Here is an 18,033-nt window from a genome sequence, read left to right as displayed (position 1 = left end):
TGTGTTTTCACAGGCTGTTTAATAGTTGGAGTCCTACTGTCCTTTATGAGCACTTTCATGGGAAATTTAAAAAAATTCGGAGCAGGGATTTATTAGAAAGGGGAAGCAAAGGAAATTGCAGCCATCAAATTATCTGCTCATTGCCTCTAAATATTTTCCTACAGCCCCTTTCTATTAGCTAGGAACTGTAGTATCTGAGCACCTCTTCTATACATTTCTGTGGTTTGTGTTACCTTTTGAGAAATGTATGCAGGACAACATTCCATTAACTTTGGTCTGCAGCTTTTGTCTTGATCTGCTAGACTTTGGTGTGTCTCCCCACCTTCTATATCTAGGAATTTCACAAATAAGTTAGAGAGATAGTGGGTGAGGTAATTTCTTTTATTGCCTTAACTTCAGCTAGGGAGAGAAACAGGCTCTTGAGCTTGCACAGCGATCTTCACCTCTGTGTAAGCTCAAAAGCTTGTCCCTCTCACCAACAGAAATCGGTCCAATAAAAGATATTACCTCACCCACCTTGTCTCTCTAATTCCAATGGGACCAACATGGCTACAACAGCACTGCATACAACAAATAAGTTACTGATTCAGGGCCAGATGATCCTGAATATTTTAGCATTCAGGCAACACTTTGGGTAGCTGTATCCAGTTCCACATTCACATAAACTGCAGAATTCCAAATCTCCTGAACTTGCACGATCCTAACAGCAGTATATTTAACCCTTGCTGTACCCTTCTGGATGTTTAGTGAAGCTTACAGAGCAACAGAAAAGTTTCAATTCTGAATAATCTACAATCTTTTTGAGTCACATATACTTAGTTTTCCTTGAGAAAAGCCAACATTTCTAAATAGCACAAACTCAAGGGGCTTGATTTTCATTTATGCTACATACATCCTGGTTCAGGGAGTATAAAGTGGCCTACACTTAAAGTGGATGTAAGTGTAATTTACACTCCCTTTGAGTCCCCTTTACTCAGTGTAAAGGGGACTTAGTGTAACTGACAATCAGGCCCAAGATGAATTTTGTTGAAGGAAAGATTTTAGAGTCTACATTGCTAATGAGCTATGTATGTGCATTCTGACAATAGACTGTTCTGTTTTGCATAGCATAAAGAGTAAATGTGATGCTACTGGCTCGTATAAGGGGCTGGGAATTGGAATTCAAGACTCTACTAATGATTGTGTGAGGGACCTAGGGAAAGTCATTCAAATATCTCTATGCCTCAGTTTACCCATCTGTAAAATTGGGATAATACTACTGCTGACCTAATATTTATATACTAATATTTTACATTTTTATAGCACCTGCCAACCAACAGCTCAAAGTACCTCACAAACATTCCTTAGATTGTAAGCTCTTCGCCATAGGAAGCGTCTTTTTTGCTTTTGTATTTGTACAACACCCAGCACGGTGGGGTCCTGGTCCATGACTACAGCTCCTAGGTGCTCCAGTAATACAAATAATAACAATACTAAAGCACTCTGAGCTGACAAGTATTCTCATCTTTCTCGTTTTATAGATAAGGAAACAGAGAGCGGTCCAGTGGGTGCCTTACCCAAGATTACATAATAAGTCTGAGCCCAGGCTCTGAATAAAACCGAGATGGTCTCACTAGTCTTGTGCTTTAGCCACAAGATCATCCCTTCCACTCTCAGCCTTACCTTAGAGGCACTGCAAGGCTTAAGTAATGTTTGTAAAGCGCTTGGAACTCCTCACATGAAAGGCTCAGTAATAATACCCACCACTTAGCCATTTATCTGAGCAGAATTGAGGTTTCAGTTTGCTCTGTAAAAAGGCAATGTCACTGAAAGGTTTCTAGATTCTTAAGGAAGAATATTTTTTCGTTACCTCTCTACTACAGAGCACTATGGCTCACCTGTCCTTTTTCCAGACATGTATTTTGATGAGAAGAGCAGATCCACCTGGGATGCTCCTAGACACTATTTGATGTTGATAAGATCAGTGGATTCTAGCTGAGTAAATGAGACAAGATTTCCTACCAAATGATGGTATGGAATAGCTTTGGTGTGTCTCCCCACCTTCTATATCTAGGAATTTCACAAATTAGTTAGAGAGAAAGTGGGTGAGGTAATTTCTTTTATTGGCTCAACTTCAGCTGGGGAGAAAGACAGGCTTTTGAGCTTACACAGCACTCTTCTTCACCTCCATGTAAGCTCAAAAGCTCAAGAGAACTGTAGAAACTAGGTTGGACTGACACTTTTAAGGAGGCCTCTCTCCTATTGGTGCACAGGTAGAGAATTCATTTAAATGAATGCTAGTTACATGTTAAGAAAAGCCATCCGTTGGTGAGAGATTAGCCCTTTATGTTTAGAATGTTTTCTGTGCATCTGATTCAATTAATAGGCATGAGTTGCCTACAAAGGAGGTGCTTACTTGCTATATTTTGTGGCTGCTATGTCATTCAGCTACAGACTATATCTTAGACATTTAATATACCTAAAATTGGAGCTACCCATTCAGTAATAATATTAACTTTCATTCTAAAGTATTCAAAAGTGCTTCAGAAATTAGATATCTACCAGATTTTCAGATACTTCTGGGATGGAAGCATTGTCTAACAGCCTACGGCAAAACTATGAAACAGTTTCAGCTATTCCAGCAGTCTAGCGACAGTTGGTCCCAACTCAGTGTTAAGCAATGAGGTCTGGCCACAAACTAAGGTCTTGGGGAAAGGGGCACATTATACAACTGTTGAATGTTGCCTTCTAGATAGCCCAGATGTGGATTCGGTTAACTGGCTCTGATTGGTGCCAGGCGACACCTCACCAAAGTCACTAAAAGAGTACCCAGATACAGAAAAAATGCATATTCTTTCTACCTGAAAGCTGACGCTGCCCACTGGCAGGTACTTGTGATCCTCTAGCATGCTCAGGTATTCCGCAACCAGAGCTGCAGCATGGACCAGGCACATGGCTGCCTCAGTGTAGCACTTCTTCTTGGCGTGTTTCTCTGCCATGTTCTGTAGCCAAGTCAGCCTCAAGTCAGGTGATGTCTGATACCCTTTGGCAATTCTAGCAATACAGGTCAAGAAATATATTTGAATTGGTTTCTTTCTTTCTTTAAAAAAATACATATCTATCTTCATAACTGCTTATAATGTGCATATTGCATCACAAATGAAATTGAAAATTGGCTTATAAAAATCTTTAAAAATTTAGACAATTGACTGGTGCACTTTGTATGTTATATCACAATGAAAAAGCTCCTTTTGTCTAAACACTGCACCTGGAGATCTTGTCGGTAAGAAATACTTGGGGATCTCTTTCAAAACCCCACAGGCCCTTTGTGTTTGCTTCATTTTAATTCATTCAACAGCAGAATAAGAAGGTTTCACCTGTACATGAGATCCATGAGCATCTCTGGATCTTCCTGAAACTCCCTCATTTTCACTGTGTCTGACAAGATACTGTTCAGATTACGTAGCAGCTCCTTCACCTGGAGATACACACACATAAACCCCACACGTTTCAGGGTTTGATTAAAAGTTCAGCATCAACACAAGATGAGTTATTGCTTACTCTATTAACTGTTGGCACAAAGAAAAGTCACAATGCAGGACTGTGACAGTGCAGACTGTACCAGTCATATTCATTCAGCAAGCAACTAACAGATCAATGACATGGCAAAAGACACATACACATACACAATAGCTTTATCAAATCAAATAAAACAAGTCCATCTCCTTTTGTTCATGAACTCTATAATACTTATTCCTAAATGGAGTGCAACTTCTGGTTCAGGAAAATTGCAATATATTGTTAAACAGATGTTTTTACAATTCTTAGCACCAGATGTTTCATTATCTCATAGTTAGACATGGTGGTTGCTAGTAATACAGTCACTTCCTTATGAACTGAAAAGAGTAGGAATTTTTTTTAAACTAAGGTTTCCATATACAGCTGTCTTACTCTGATAATGTGGAAAATGACAGGTTCCTATTTCTCATGATGGTTATAAAATCATCATAATTTATAAAGCAGAATGCATAAAAGGGGAAATTTGATTAGCCAACATGTGTGTCAAACTGTTAGTAAAAGCAGGGTAACTCAAGTGACATGGAATAATTAGAGATGCTACCTGTATATTTTATTTAAAAATGATGTATTCCTTTTATACAGGAACTGTTTGGATAGTTGGAAGAACTTAGCTTTCAGTTTCATAACTCAAACCACACAAAGATGTGCAAATATCCTAATTGCATAACTTCTAGGCTATTTCCTTTAAAATAAGGTTTATGTCATTTTTCACTGACAGCTTTGGGTTTTGGAGGATGAGAGGTTCTGAAAAAAGCATCAGAAGCCACAAAAGGCCTAACCTGGACTGGAAACAGGGTTGGCTGCATGTCCATATCTTCTTCTGCATATGCCAAGATGGTTCGTAAGGATCTTCTGAGGTACTCCTCATTGAAATCCGATGATTTACCAACCAGAGAGGCCAGGGACATTGTTACCTGCATCTTCACTCTTGCAAAATTCTTTATAGGTGGGGGGAGAAAGAAAAAAAAAAAAAGGCCATGCAATAGCTACAAGGTGTACGGATTCAAATGTATTAATTTGCCACAGGCACCAGACGTTTTTATTCATTTGTGTGCTCTTGGGATGTAAACCCACATCTTTTCTATTTATTTAAATACAATGGGCCAAGTGTACCAGCTTATGCCATCTGTCATTTTGGCCCAGTACTTTACATGTGAATACCTTAGGGCTACATGGTTTCTGAGGCTATGTATCTATGCAGAGTGTAAGGGGAAGTAAGAATCCCCTCTGTCACACCTCTGCACATGCTACCTGGACCTTAGGACCAGGCACATAGGTGCTACACCCCATCAGAACAGCTGGATAATGAGTAGGTGGAGTCCTGGCTCCCTTCCCTCAATGAGCCAGCCTGTGCAGCTGAGCTTGTGGGAGACGTTCAGGGAGTGGGAATGTTGTAATTTGCTGCTGATATAGGCCAGCAAACAAACAACTATCATTTGCCACCCCCAGAGCAGGAAGCAAGCAGGGTGGGAATTGTGCCTCAGAGGTGTGCCTGCAAAAGCACCTCCTCCTTACATACAAATCTTTTCAATGTATTATCATTTTTAGGATTGGTTTTAAACTCTAATGCAAAAGAGTGGCATCAAATTCTTTGCTGTATCTAATAACTTACACTGATGGAGCTGAAACTGTGTCTCATAAGGAGGTAAAGGGTAGCACAGGCTTGAATTCGGGTGATGTCTATGCTGCTGCTGCAGTGATGTAGAACTCTTTGACACAGGTCAGCACACTGCTCCATCTCCTCTTCAAACAGCAAGTCTCCAAACTAAGAGAGGCAGAGAAGACACCATCAGGGCATTCGACCCCAAGCATTCAAATGTCACAAGTCAGGCTCAAAAAGTCATGAGATTTAAAGACAATACTGTTTGCAGTTCTTTTGATTTGGCTTCTGGTTTCTCAGCCTTTCCTCCAGACCTAGGAGGGCTAGAAATTTACTCTTTAAAAAAATAAACAAAAGCTACGATTCTCAGATGATCTCATGACTCCAGGAGCTTTAAGAAAACACCAAATGTGGCAAGATTTGCAATAAGATTGTGAGAGTTGGTATTTCCAGACTTTCAGCACACCAACACAAAGGGATGAAGAAATATGCCAACAGTGCATTGAGAAGATGGAACAATTATTCATTGGATTTTTTCACATCCTGCTGGCACCCTAACCCCCGGCACCCCACAATTTCATTCTCCCCAAAACTTCCAGCACTAACTTCCATCCCAGACCCTGCTCCAAACTTTTGATTTATGATAGGTTTGAGACACACAGATTGCTATTGGTTCTGGTAGCCCCACAATGTGCTTGGCACTGTGAAATACAAAGAAGGCAACATCCCTGAATTGCTCACATTCTAAACAGAATACAGATGGATACACATATACTGTTTGTGCATAGATAGGAACTTAGAAGGTGTGCATGTAACAATAAACACATGCCATTATCTCTCATTGTTGCAACCCTTGTGTGCCTCTTTCTGAGTCTCCACCCTTGGTTCATTGTCTTATCTGGCTGTGTTATGTCTAATCTACATTGCAAACTCTTTGGAACAGGGTCCCATCATTTTTCTTTGTTTATAAAGCAACATGCACACACCTATAGTGCATTATAAAGAATTAGAATGATTGCTTCATAAATTACAGTACCAAGTCATGTTAATTGGAAGATACACTCATTATTATTACTGAAATCTGTCATAAGTCACTTTAACTGGAAGAGTCCAAAGATAATTAAATTTCCATTGTACTTTATGAGTTTCATAACTACTCAGGAAACTACCTTATCATTAAGCTTGTCTGCCTATCTATATTTAATGGAAGACAGACACTAATTTGGGCATGATTATCCTGTTTGTTTGTTTTTTACATTTAGGATCTTCACAAATCCTTTTTGGAAATTCTTTTTCAGAGGAGAATGACTCCTTTGCCAGATGCTAAAATATTCTGAATGAGGCTCTTCTCTTAGGACTCTATATTAAAAGATAACAAATCTGGTATGATTCATGTTATAAAGACAGTAGGCCAAAATCGTCCCTTATTTACTCCTGTGAAACTATATTAACTTCAGCAGGGATGCACTGGGGAAAGTGTGGGGATAATTTGGGTTAGTATTTAGAAAAAATAATAGTATAAATTATACCAACAGACTCAGATTCTCATCTCAATTATATGTGCTTAAACGTGGAAGAATTCCACTTAGTTCAGGTGATTGACATCAGTGTAACTGATCAGAATTTAGTCTTGAGGCTGTAATAATCTGATTTTTACTATATTCATGAATTCAGTGCAACCAAATTCCTGAAAATTAAAATAACTATTTTAATTAAAGCGACCAATCCTTTTGGATGGAATTTTGCTATGCATTTTTATCAGTATCATTTTCTGTGTTCATTGATACATGGCTAGAAGCAAAAACAATACAATACTTTTATTCCACCTGAGTTTATCAATGTTTCCAAAGAGTGGAAGCAGACAGCCCAGTGCAGTCATGAACGGCAATGCATGCACCAGCATGTCTGTACACAACACCTGTTCTGATGGGTGCAAAAGTGCAATTGGGTCTCCACTCTGAAAACGTGGCCCTTATGTCTTAACCAGAAGGACGGAAACAAGTATGTTTAGAGTTTACCTTGGCAATGAGCGCTCTGAGTGTGGCAAAGCAATGAGTCAGGTACGTGGTGCTCTGATCACAGCTGAGAGAATTTACCAGGACCTTCAGCACACCTCCCAAAAGGTTATCTTTGCAGTCTACAGCCGAGCTCGCCTACACATACAGAAGAACAGTATTCATGTAACTAGGCAAGCTAACAGGAAACAGAAGCATAGGGACCAAAGTTCTCTTCTATTGTCCAGGAGACCAAGATTGGAATCCCTCGCAGGCTGCAAACAAAATGCTTCATCACACTTTGTTTTATCCTACAAAATAGGAACGGGGAAGTCACTTCTCATGGATCAGGGGTAGAAAGGGAAAGAGGAGTTCTCCCTGTGCCTCTCAGTGTTCCAAGGATCCTCCCTATCCATTGTGAACTCAGCACATTTCTATACCCACCCTTAAAGCCCCAGGTTTTCATAATCTTGCTTCTGGCTGAGTCTTTTTTATGTGGCTTTAAAGGCCTATATGGCACTCCCTTTGGAGGGCGTCACTTTTCTAATGCCAGGGATTACAGAGGAATACGAGGTGTTCTGCACTGCTTCCACATGCTCACATCCCAGCAGGCAGATCCCTCAGATGGCATAAATTGTCATCGTTCCACTGACTTCAGTGGAGCTGTAACATTGTACACCGGCTGAGGACCTGGCCTCTGGATGTTAAGACCCTGATCTGGCAAGTTGCTTCAAGTGGGCAGACCCCTGTGCCAGCAGGGCTCCAAGCAGGCATAAGGGCTCTCCTGTGCAGAGCACTTTGTAGGATTGGGGACTAAATACCGAGATCTCACATGACAACGCAGAGCAATGCCACAAGTCCATCGGGCCAGCCCAGTCCCAAATGTTTAAGATCCTCAGACAAATTCCTGAAATATATGAAGATCCTTCTCTGCTCCACCCTACTCAGTTAGAGCTGAGAAACCCCAGTGCCCTCTAAAGCCCATTGAAATTGGATTTCAAATACTGTTATAAATAATTGGGGCCAAAGTCTCTTCTCAGTTACATGCTGCAACCCCACTGAGTGAAAGGGGATTGCACCAACAGATGACATGTTTGCCCTTGGGGTTTTTTGTTGTTGTTGTTTTTTTGGGATAACTGGGGATCATTTTTTATTTATTTCAGATTGTAAATGTTTCCAGGGTCTTTTTAATTAAAATGTACGGCCTAAGAGAGAAATGAATCCTGCTCACTTTGGCATCCAAGGTGCCGGACTGGCCTAGAGCTAGCCGTGCAGTTTCTCACCTGGATGATATTCTCCTGCATATCTAGGATGATCAAATTAGCTTCCGTAGCCAGGTTTCCACTGATCAGAGCTTCTTGATCTAGCTCAGCTTTTGTTCTATGAAAAGAAGCTCTTATTAAAGCATACAGTAAGTACCCCATTATTTGGATAATAACCTACTGTATAAACCAGTGCAAAATAAAAATGACAACATTTTGAATATTCCCATAGGGACAAGCAACAACCACCTTGTTGAAGGGCATGTCCTAAGGACTACTGGGTAATTGGGAGGAGTTGGTACTTTAGACCAGTGGTTTTCAAACTTTTTTTTTGAAGAAAACTGTTGTTGCCCATGACCCAAAGGAGCTGGGGATAAGCGGTTTGGGGTGTGGGAGAGGCTCTGGACTGGGGGTGCAGGCTCTGAGGTGGGGCCAAGGATGAGGGGTTTGGGATGCAGGGAGGCTCTGGGTTTGGGGGGGCTCAGGCTGGGTCAGGGGATTGGGCTTACCTCAGGTGCTCCCGGTCAGCGGCACAGAAGGGGTGCTAAGGTAGACTTCCTGCCTGTCCTGGCACCATGGACCGCGCTGCGCCCGGAAGTGGCCAGCAGCAGGTCTGGCTCCTGGGTGGAGGTGCGCAAGTGGGTTCTGCGCAGCTCTCGCCTGCAGGCACCGCCCCCAGCTCTTATTGGCCAGGAACCAGCCAATGGGAGTTCAGAGCCAGCGCTTGAGGCAGGGGCAGTGTGCGGAGCCCCGTGGCCCCTCTACCTAGGAGCCGGACCTGCTGATGTCTGCTTCCGGGGAGCAGCACGGTGTCAGAACAGGTAGGGACTAGCCTGCCTTAGCCGGGCAGCACCACCGATGGGATTTTTAATGGCCCGGTCGGTGGTGCTGACCAGAGCCGCCGTGACCCAGTGCCTTACATTCCGCGACCCAGTACTGGGTAACGACCCACAGTTTGAAAACCACTGCTTTAGACCATTGAGCCGCAAGAAAAGCCCTACAACTAGGCCGATGGATATTTTTAAATTGAGGATGCAGTTTCCTTTGTAACCATAACATAATAATAATGAGCAATATTTATAAAATGATGCCATTCCCCACCCCAGGGCGAGATGGACTGAGGTGATGAGAAGAGGCAGCAAGTTCCATACCCTTGAGACCACTACAGCAAAAGGCGCCATCACCAGTCAATTTAAGAAGGGATGGTGGCATCCCTAAAAGGAGACGAGGGAATGATGGGGCAAAGAGCAAACCTGTAACATGACAAGGCTCAGGGAGGAGGTCTGGAACATAGTCCCTCTAGATCTCTCAGCAGGACAATGACTTGAGCCTGATGAATTATTTGTAACCAGAAAAATGACAAAGTTCATCTACTTGCTGACCCTGAGTTACCCAGGAACATGAGGTGGTTTGCTCAGTTGTATTCATTATTACTCCTGGGTTCCAGTATGTTTGCAAGCTCTCAGTTGAGAGTATTCAGTATTTGAAATCAGAGCTGTTTTGACAGGACTCATCGCTCACGTGGTGTGTTTCTGTCCCCTGGCTGGATGAGTGACTCTTACCATCTGGTAGCTGGTGTGAATTCACCATTTGCTTTCTGTGAATGTTCTATTACATCTGCTTCAAAATTTATATTGAGATGAGGCTGGAAATCTCAGCTAATAAAGACCAGCATGGGCATCTTCAAGTCATCTTGAGAGTGTTATAGACTGCCAGGGTAGGGAAGTAAGGGCAGGTGTAACATGACTGATCACATTTATTCAAAGCCAGGAATGATGGAGAAGCCCTGCCAGGAGGCGATTGCAATAATCAAGCCATGTATTGCTAAATAAGGGTGAAGTCTGCACAAATTAAATAAACAACACGTTCTTTTAAACCATCTCCATCAGCCACTGGATAATTTACTCCCTAGACATTAGCCGCTCCGATTGATTGACTCCTCTCTTGACATTCCACTTAGGCTATAACAGTGACTACAATCTATTTCAAGGCAGGTGGGGCAAGGAGAAGTGAGGACAAGTGTCAGCATATGCAAACCTGAACATGTAGCCCACCAACCGACTCCCGAATGCCTTGTGGAGTACGAAAATGACAATGTGCAAATAGTTTTCCAATGGGAAATGCAATAAGTGTTAAAATCCTGGTTAAATCACTAGGGACAAGCAAGACACTCAGATACCATAGTGATGAGTGCCATAGGCCATGTCTATGCTTACAGTGCTGCAGCAACTCAGCTGTACCAGTACAGCTCCAGCACATGTTGTAAAGATGTTCTGTGCTGATCGGAGAGAGCTCTCCCGTCGGCATAAAAACCCCACCCTCACGAGCGGCATTAGCTATGTCAGCCGGAGACGCTCTCCTGTCGACAGTGCTTATGTCGGTGTAACATTTATCACTCACGGGGGTGGAATATTCACACTCCTGAGTGATATACGTTTTGCAGACATAGGCGGTAGTGCAGACACAGTCATATAAACATAAAAGCCTTGTGTACATGCAGAGTTGCACAGGTTTAACTAAAGATGTGATTTTAAACTGATTTAGTTGAACCCAGTGCAAAAGCCTGTATTGAACACTTATTTCAGGTTAGGCCAGGTTTATTTTGTTTAGCTTAAGTCAATTAGGAACGGTTGTAAGCTAAACCATAATAAGCCACTTTTAAACCAAAAGAAGAGTTCCCACACAGGGGTTTCCACCACTTTTTAGCTCAACCAGTGCAAATTTGTGTATAAACAATCTCCTTGACAAACAGAATCCTTATCCCTAATTATCCCAAGAGTGCTTTTGCAGCCCCAAGGCTAAAGTTGCCTCTATCCCATTCCTGTGCTACAGAGCGGGGATAGTGTCTGATATATAAGCCCCTGCTCTCCTCCTCCTTGGTCCACTCCTGCTTAGCATGGCAATTGGATAATTAAGGATCTAATCCTATTGCCTTAGTAAGGAGAAAACCCATTTATAGGAATTTTACTTATGAAAGATTGAAAAGGACCACAAAATTTGGTCCCAACATTTCAACTTCTGTTTTCAAAAAAGGGATTATATTAATCCTACTGAATCAGCATTTCATTCCATAGTTACAACTGCTACATTATTTAGCCCAGTATTTTTAGGTTGTACCAGCAATCTCTGGACTGTACAAATACTGCAGTAAGAGACTTCATCGAATTGATTTTCGTGAGGAAATGAGAGATACATGAACAAAAGGCAGACTGGACAAATATTTGTCATTTTTTAAAATTCCAATGAATTCCAAAACCAAAAAACTATTTTAAAAAACCAGTTATGATTACTGATAACAATGTAGTTACCTTTCAGAGCATTTACAAAACCCAGGCACAGTAAAACAGAGCCAAACCAATTATCCAAGCCAAAATTAAAAAGGGAGCTATAGAAGGTCATTATCATGGAAAGTCACTACAGTTTTAATATAGGGAGGCTATTGCACTGCCAGAATGAAAGGCAATCCTTCCAACTAATCTAATTCAGGTTCAGAATGGACAAGAAGCTATGGAAAAATGACATCTCTCCAAATGGCTATATTTATAGAAGCTTGGCACATACAGCATGCAGGTATTGTTAGTAGCATAACTGATTAATGAAAAGCCAGTTTTCTATAACTATAAACATTCAATTATTTATCACTGCAGTGTGTTGATTAAGTTGATCTATTTTACCTGTGCATTCATACTTTGGAGAGTGACTGAAATTTGTATCCACAAATCACAATTTACAACTTGCAACAGGAAAAACATGTCACCCTTTTCCCCTTTGCAAATAAGTCAACTAAAATATAACACAAAAGGTCAAATTTTGCTCACCTGATTTCTTAAGTTCTAAAGCCAGAAAAGACCACTGTGACCATATAGTCTGGCCTTCTGTATAATACAGCCACAAAACATCCCCCAAATAATTCCTTTAGAACTACAGCATATCTTTAAAAAAAATCCAATCTTGATTTTAAAATTAATGATGATGGAGAATCAACCATGACCCTTGGAAAATTGTTCCTCTAGTTAATTACCTTCACTGTTAAAAATGTATACCGCGTTTTCAGTCTGAATTTGGGTAGTTTCAGCGTCCAAACACTAGAATTTGTTATACCATTGTCTGCCAGATTGAAGAGCCTGTTATCAAACATTGTTCCTCATGTAGGTATTTACAGACTGATCAAGTCACCCCTTTTAACCTTCTCTTTGTTAAGCTAAATAGATTGAGCTCCTTCAGTCTAGCATTATAAGGTATGTTTTCTAATCCTTCAGTCATTCTTGTGGGTCTTCTTTGAAATCCTCTCCAATTTATCAACATTCTTCTGGAATTGTGGGCACCAGAACTGGATACAGCATTCCAGCAGTGGTCACACTAGTGCCAAATCCTGAGGTAAAATAACCCCTCTACTCCTACCTGAGACTTCCCTCTTTACGCATCCAAGAACTATACTAGCCCTTTTGGCCACAGCGACACACTGGGAGCTCACGGTCACCTGATTATCCACCGTGACCCCCAAACCTTTTTCAGAGTCACTGGTTCTCAGGATAAGAGTCCCCCGTCTTGCAAGTATTGCCTACACAGTCTTTGTTCCCAGATGTATACATTTACATTTGGCTGTATTAAAATGCCTATTGTTTGCTTGCTCCTAGCTTAACAAGCGATCCAGACTGCTCTCCATTTAATGAGATTAAGCATGTACTACCATGCTGTATATATAAAGTAGCTATAGCTACACCACCACATAAGTCGTATAAACCCCTCTTATGGGTTTTCAGTATATGCATCAGAGACCCAGTATCACTCATGCAATTAATTAACACTAGATAACAGGGTAAACATCTTATTCAAGCATTTACAATCTCCTTATTGTGTAACAGCAACATCCAGCATCCTTGTGCTAGATCAGTGATTTTCATCCTTTTTTCATTTGCAGACCTCTAAAAAATTTCAAGTGGAGGTGTGGAGCCCTTTAGAAATCTTAGACATAGTCTGCAGACCCACACAGGACCCCAGGCCACAGGTTGAAAACCACTGTTCTATGGTAACAATAACCTTTCGCGGACCCCTTAGACATTGACTGTGGACCCCCAGGGGTCAATAGACCACAGTTGAAAACCACTGTGCTAGGTAATCACTTTTGATTTCTTTTCTCCTCTGAAGACTGGGGCTGGACTGAAGCTGCGGATTTTGTAATAAAATCATCCTGGGAAAAATAAGCTTAGTTCTGGTAAAAGAGATATAAATTTATTAAATGACTTACTTATCTAGCCTCTCGTTTGCCTGCCGCCATTGAGTCTGCTCTTTTCTCCATCGTAGGTTTTCATTTAACCCTGGGAATCTGTCATTCCCTAAGAGTGCAACATATGTCAGCAAGATTAAAGCACAGAGGGGTGATCTGGATTTTGATATCAAATCGTACAGGAGGATCTACATTTCTGCAACAGTCAGACAGTTTTCAAATCTCCCAGCTTTAAGTCTCCTGAACGCGAGTAAACGCACATTGTCAATCATTTTTTAAAATCTGGGTTTATACATTTATGTTTGTTACACATGCCTTAGAAAATTAAAAATCCATTTTGAATCAAATTGACTGCCTCTCTGTGTAAGCAACTGTTCATTTTTAATATTTTTGAAAACATTGACATGTTTCTTCCTTGTACAAGGGCACTAATATAATGACATCACTGTGCACACAGACTACTTGTGGAAGCACACACACTTTTTTCCTTCTGCTCCTAAAAGAAAGATATGGTCAGAAAAGCAACTACATAAAAAGGAATCAAGTACCAGAGGGGTAGCCGTGTTAGTCTGGATCTGTAAAAAGCAACAGAGAGTCCTGTGGCACCTTTAAGACTAACAGATGTATTGGAGCATAAGCTTTCGTGGGTGAATATCCACTTTGTCTGATGCATGTAATCCGACAAAGTGGGCATTCACCCGTGAAAGCTTATGCTCCAATACATCTGTTAGTCTTAAAGGTGCCACAGGACTCTCTGTTGCTTTTCATAAAAAGGAACGTCCTTATAAATCTGCTCTTCTTACATATTCTGGATCCTATCTGCTTTTGATTCTGATAAAATAAAGGGCCATGTAATCCCTAAACAGGAAAACCCATATAAGGGGCAGGAAACATTGTGAGTTTCAACTCATCCTCCTCATCAATCCATTGGAGGGGCAGGATTTGCTCTGTATGGAGCAGGTAGGGAGTGCAATCCCTAAACCCACAGAGATACCAATCTCAGAACACTCATGAAGGCCGAGTGGCCTCACAGACCTATCCAGGTAGTCTTCCTCTCTTCTCTTCCTCTCTTCTGATAGCCTCCCCATGTGACTGCACTGTAGCAGATGCAGGGGAGGCCCAGTAGAAATTAATGTTGCTTGGAACAACAATAACTCACAACTCTTAGAAATCTGCTGGAGAACAGCTGCTCTCTGGCTCCACCCACTCCTCCGATCCATACATCCATAAGAAATACTATCCTCATGGCAAAGAGACCATAGGATTTGGAGGTGGGGTGAATGTACCATGGAGCCAGCATCCCTCTATTAAACATCCCCACCTGCACAGCCCTATATTTTAACTATTTTTTCATCCCTGTTAGCGCTGAATACAACTATGGAAGAGTGAGTTAGAATCTATTCTGGCTTGGGCATCATCCACAGAATTTTTAAGTGGATCCTCATTGCAGACAAAAAATATATTTACTGGCAATGATGTACAAGTCAACATAACCCAGATTGACTCTCAGATCCCCTCAGTTCTAGCAGTTAGAACAATCATTTTTTTAATTTATAGATGGAATGCATCACATATAAGGACACTGAGAGGCAACAAACATGAATCATATGTCCACAAACTAGAGGATGGACAGAGGTCTGGCTGAAACTCAGTCTCCAATTTCTTAAAATGCCTCTCCATATATTTTTGGGCCTAAGGCAACTGACAGTGTCTCACCCTTTACTAATAGACTATGAATAACTTAAAATAGAACCAAAGAAACATTACATGTGATTTTTTTGAGATAAGTTGACTGCATATTTCTAGCATGAGAAGAGCTCACATATTATATTTGTTGAAAGCGAAAAACATTTTTATCCACAGCAAAGCATAGAAAAGTCTGCCAGGGCAGGAAAGGGAGAGAAATACAAGAGTGGGGTTTTTGGTGCTTTTATTGCCTTCCAAAAACACAAAGGGAAGAACATTTATATCCACAGCATGCTTGAAGTCTTTTGATAAAAATTAAATTAAAATTTGGGGGTGGGGTGGAGGGGAAGTACCAGCTGGTATCCTGCAGCGTTTCATCATTTCACCCCTGGCTCCTTCGCCTCTCAGTAAAGCCTCTTCTAACCTGGCTTTTACATCTCTTGATTTCTGAAGCACTTGGGTGCTGACTTTGTCAGAGCTTTGTTTGCCCTGGACATACATGAGAAAGCAAAGTTTCAGTGATCAGTTTCTGAGCAGCCCTCTTAAAGTACATATAGTCAAATTAACTCTTAATCCAAAGTGTTCTACCAAAGCTGTAGCTACAGTCCCCAGATCAGGCAGAGGGCACTGAACACTATCAAAGGGGCATAGGCACACACAATCAAAGTACAATAGCAACATGCACACTGTCAAAGGGATAGTGTGCGTACTGTTTCTAAGCACACAGGGATAGCTGTCAGTAAGGAGAAAGGTGGAATTGGATAGATTGTTTAAGACACTCCAATATTTCAAAGGGCCCCATTGTCATTATGCTACCATTATAGATTGTACTTCTGTAGCATTTTCTATACAATGGGCTTTGCGTGTGTTAATGTATTTAGCCTCATAACTCCCTTGTGAAGTAGATAGGTGGTATTATTCCAATTTTACAGATGAAGAAACAGGCTCATCACAAAAGTTACTTGACCAGGTTCAGACAGGCAATCTGTGGCTTAGATAAGAGCCTTGACTTTCAGACCCAAGCCTGAACCACTTCCATCCCATGGCTTGCTATAAAGGGTAGAAGAAAGAGTGCATGGAAAGAAGCTACCCCAATCCACCTTCCCACAGGCTAATTATGTTCCAGAGGGAAAGAGGAAAGGAATTGGACTATTGAAATATGCAAAAATGTATGGTGAGTGAAGCGCCAAAGATTGGAGGTTTACATATATATATAAAGCCTGGCTCCTTATCCAAATATCTCTGCAGAGAAATGTTGGTAAAACAGACCCATTTGCACAACTGTTGGCTCTCCTGCTTCTATTCAGAAGTAAGAAGCTCAGAGTCACACAAAAAGGAAATAAATAAATCAATAAATAATTTAAAACAACTTTATAGGATCTCAAAAATAGTTTAATCTGAGTTTTGTTCAAAAGCTTGGGTCAATTATTTTATCTGAATCAGTTTGATCATCCCTAACAACGGTGAAGATCAGATGACAAGAGAGCCAATTTAACCTCTTCCAATCACAGAATTATGGGTTGCCAAGGAAGGATTGCACTAGAGTTTGTTAAAAAAATTGTGACAAAGCATCAGTGAAAAGTTCCATTTACCTTGTACTCAAAGCATGAAACGCAAATGAAAAGAAGATCTAAAATTCTGTTCAGCTGCATGGATGGAAGGTCTGCAATCCATTTCCGAATAAGACTCTGTTCAGCATTTTTCATGATCCAGAGGAAACAGATCAAAAGGTTGCGAGTAGTATCAGGACTTAATGTGTTGTATTGTTTGTAGGGCTAGAAACAGATAAAAAGCATGTTCCATAGAAGGAGAAAAAAGAGAAAAGTCACACTGGTTCAGTAATATTATTTAAATACTGGTGGAGTTTTGTATCAAACCCATAGTTCATGCTGAGAGTGCTTCATCTATTCCATATTCAGTATTTATAATACACAGCTAAGGTTATGCATGTGTGTAAAAAAAAGAGAGCGAGAGAAAGGGGCACTGGTTGGTAGTTATCTGTACATCAGATTTAATAGCATGTAGTGTAGAGATAGAATTTTCTAATTGTTAAGGACTTTCCTGTTGTGTTTCCTACTGTTTTTGTAATGTAACGTGTTTTCACAGATACACACATCTCAGTGGTCATGAGTGCACACAGATACATCCATGCAATTTTGGAAATCTGGGCCATAAAGTATAGGCCACATTTTAAAAGCAATTACCGCAAGTTGTGCCCAAAAAATATTTCCATGCCTGTATAAAGGAATGATTGCAGTAAGAGAACTGAGCACATAGAATACACTTTTAAATACCTAAGTGCGTACTAGGCACACATTTACCAATTTATAGGTGTAATGACCCTTTTATGTGTGTGCACATATTTTGTGGCAGTTACTTGAATGATTATTTTTGAAAATATTGCCCTATATGGATGTATAAAAGGTTGCTATTTTCATAATAAAAGGATTTAGGAACATTTGAATGCAAACAGAAACCATTTTTTGTTTATGCTGGCTTGCAAAAGTGAAACCAACACTAAACAGCAACAAAAGGTAAACCTATACAGATGCATGAAGAATGTAACAGAAAGCTTTATCATAGGTAGGGCTAATTGTCTGACATTCTCCATTATAAGGCCTGTTTTCAGATGCTTATAACTTTGGCAAACTTAAGCCATTTGGGCTGATGGGTGTCTGATTCAGGCTTTTTATTATTTATTTATTA

The 18,033-nt window shown here is 40.8% G+C and overlaps 1 protein-coding gene across 3 annotated transcripts in view; it reads right to left on the bottom strand.

Moving 5' to 3' along the window:
- The window catches only part of DOCK8 (dedicator of cytokinesis 8), a 127,468-nt gene that overhangs the window by 14,858 nt on the left and 94,577 nt on the right, over positions 1-18,033 (bottom strand). For all 3 annotated transcript variants that reach the window (XM_054032720.1, XM_054032721.1, XM_054032722.1), the window contains 9 exons: positions 16,920-17,102; positions 15,681-15,816; positions 13,663-13,750; positions 8,436-8,532; positions 7,177-7,311; positions 5,171-5,323; positions 4,338-4,496; positions 3,357-3,457; positions 2,841-3,033 (listed from right to left, as the gene is read on the bottom strand). In XM_054032720.1, the coding sequence (XP_053888695.1) occupies positions 2,841-3,033; positions 3,357-3,457; positions 4,338-4,496; positions 5,171-5,323; positions 7,177-7,311; positions 8,436-8,532; positions 13,663-13,750; positions 15,681-15,816; positions 16,920-17,102 (1,245 nt within the window). The remainder of the gene's footprint in view (positions 1-2,840; positions 3,034-3,356; positions 3,458-4,337; positions 4,497-5,170; positions 5,324-7,176; positions 7,312-8,435; positions 8,533-13,662; positions 13,751-15,680; positions 15,817-16,919; positions 17,103-18,033) is intronic.

The sequence above is a fragment of the Malaclemys terrapin genome, chromosome 6 (genome assembly GCF_027887155.1).
Source record: "Malaclemys terrapin pileata isolate rMalTer1 chromosome 6, rMalTer1.hap1, whole genome shotgun sequence".
Lineage (NCBI taxonomy): Eukaryota > Metazoa > Chordata > Testudines > Emydidae > Malaclemys > Malaclemys terrapin.
Note: the sequence above shows the minus strand (reverse complement) of the source record. Positions and strands in the feature narration are given on the sequence as shown.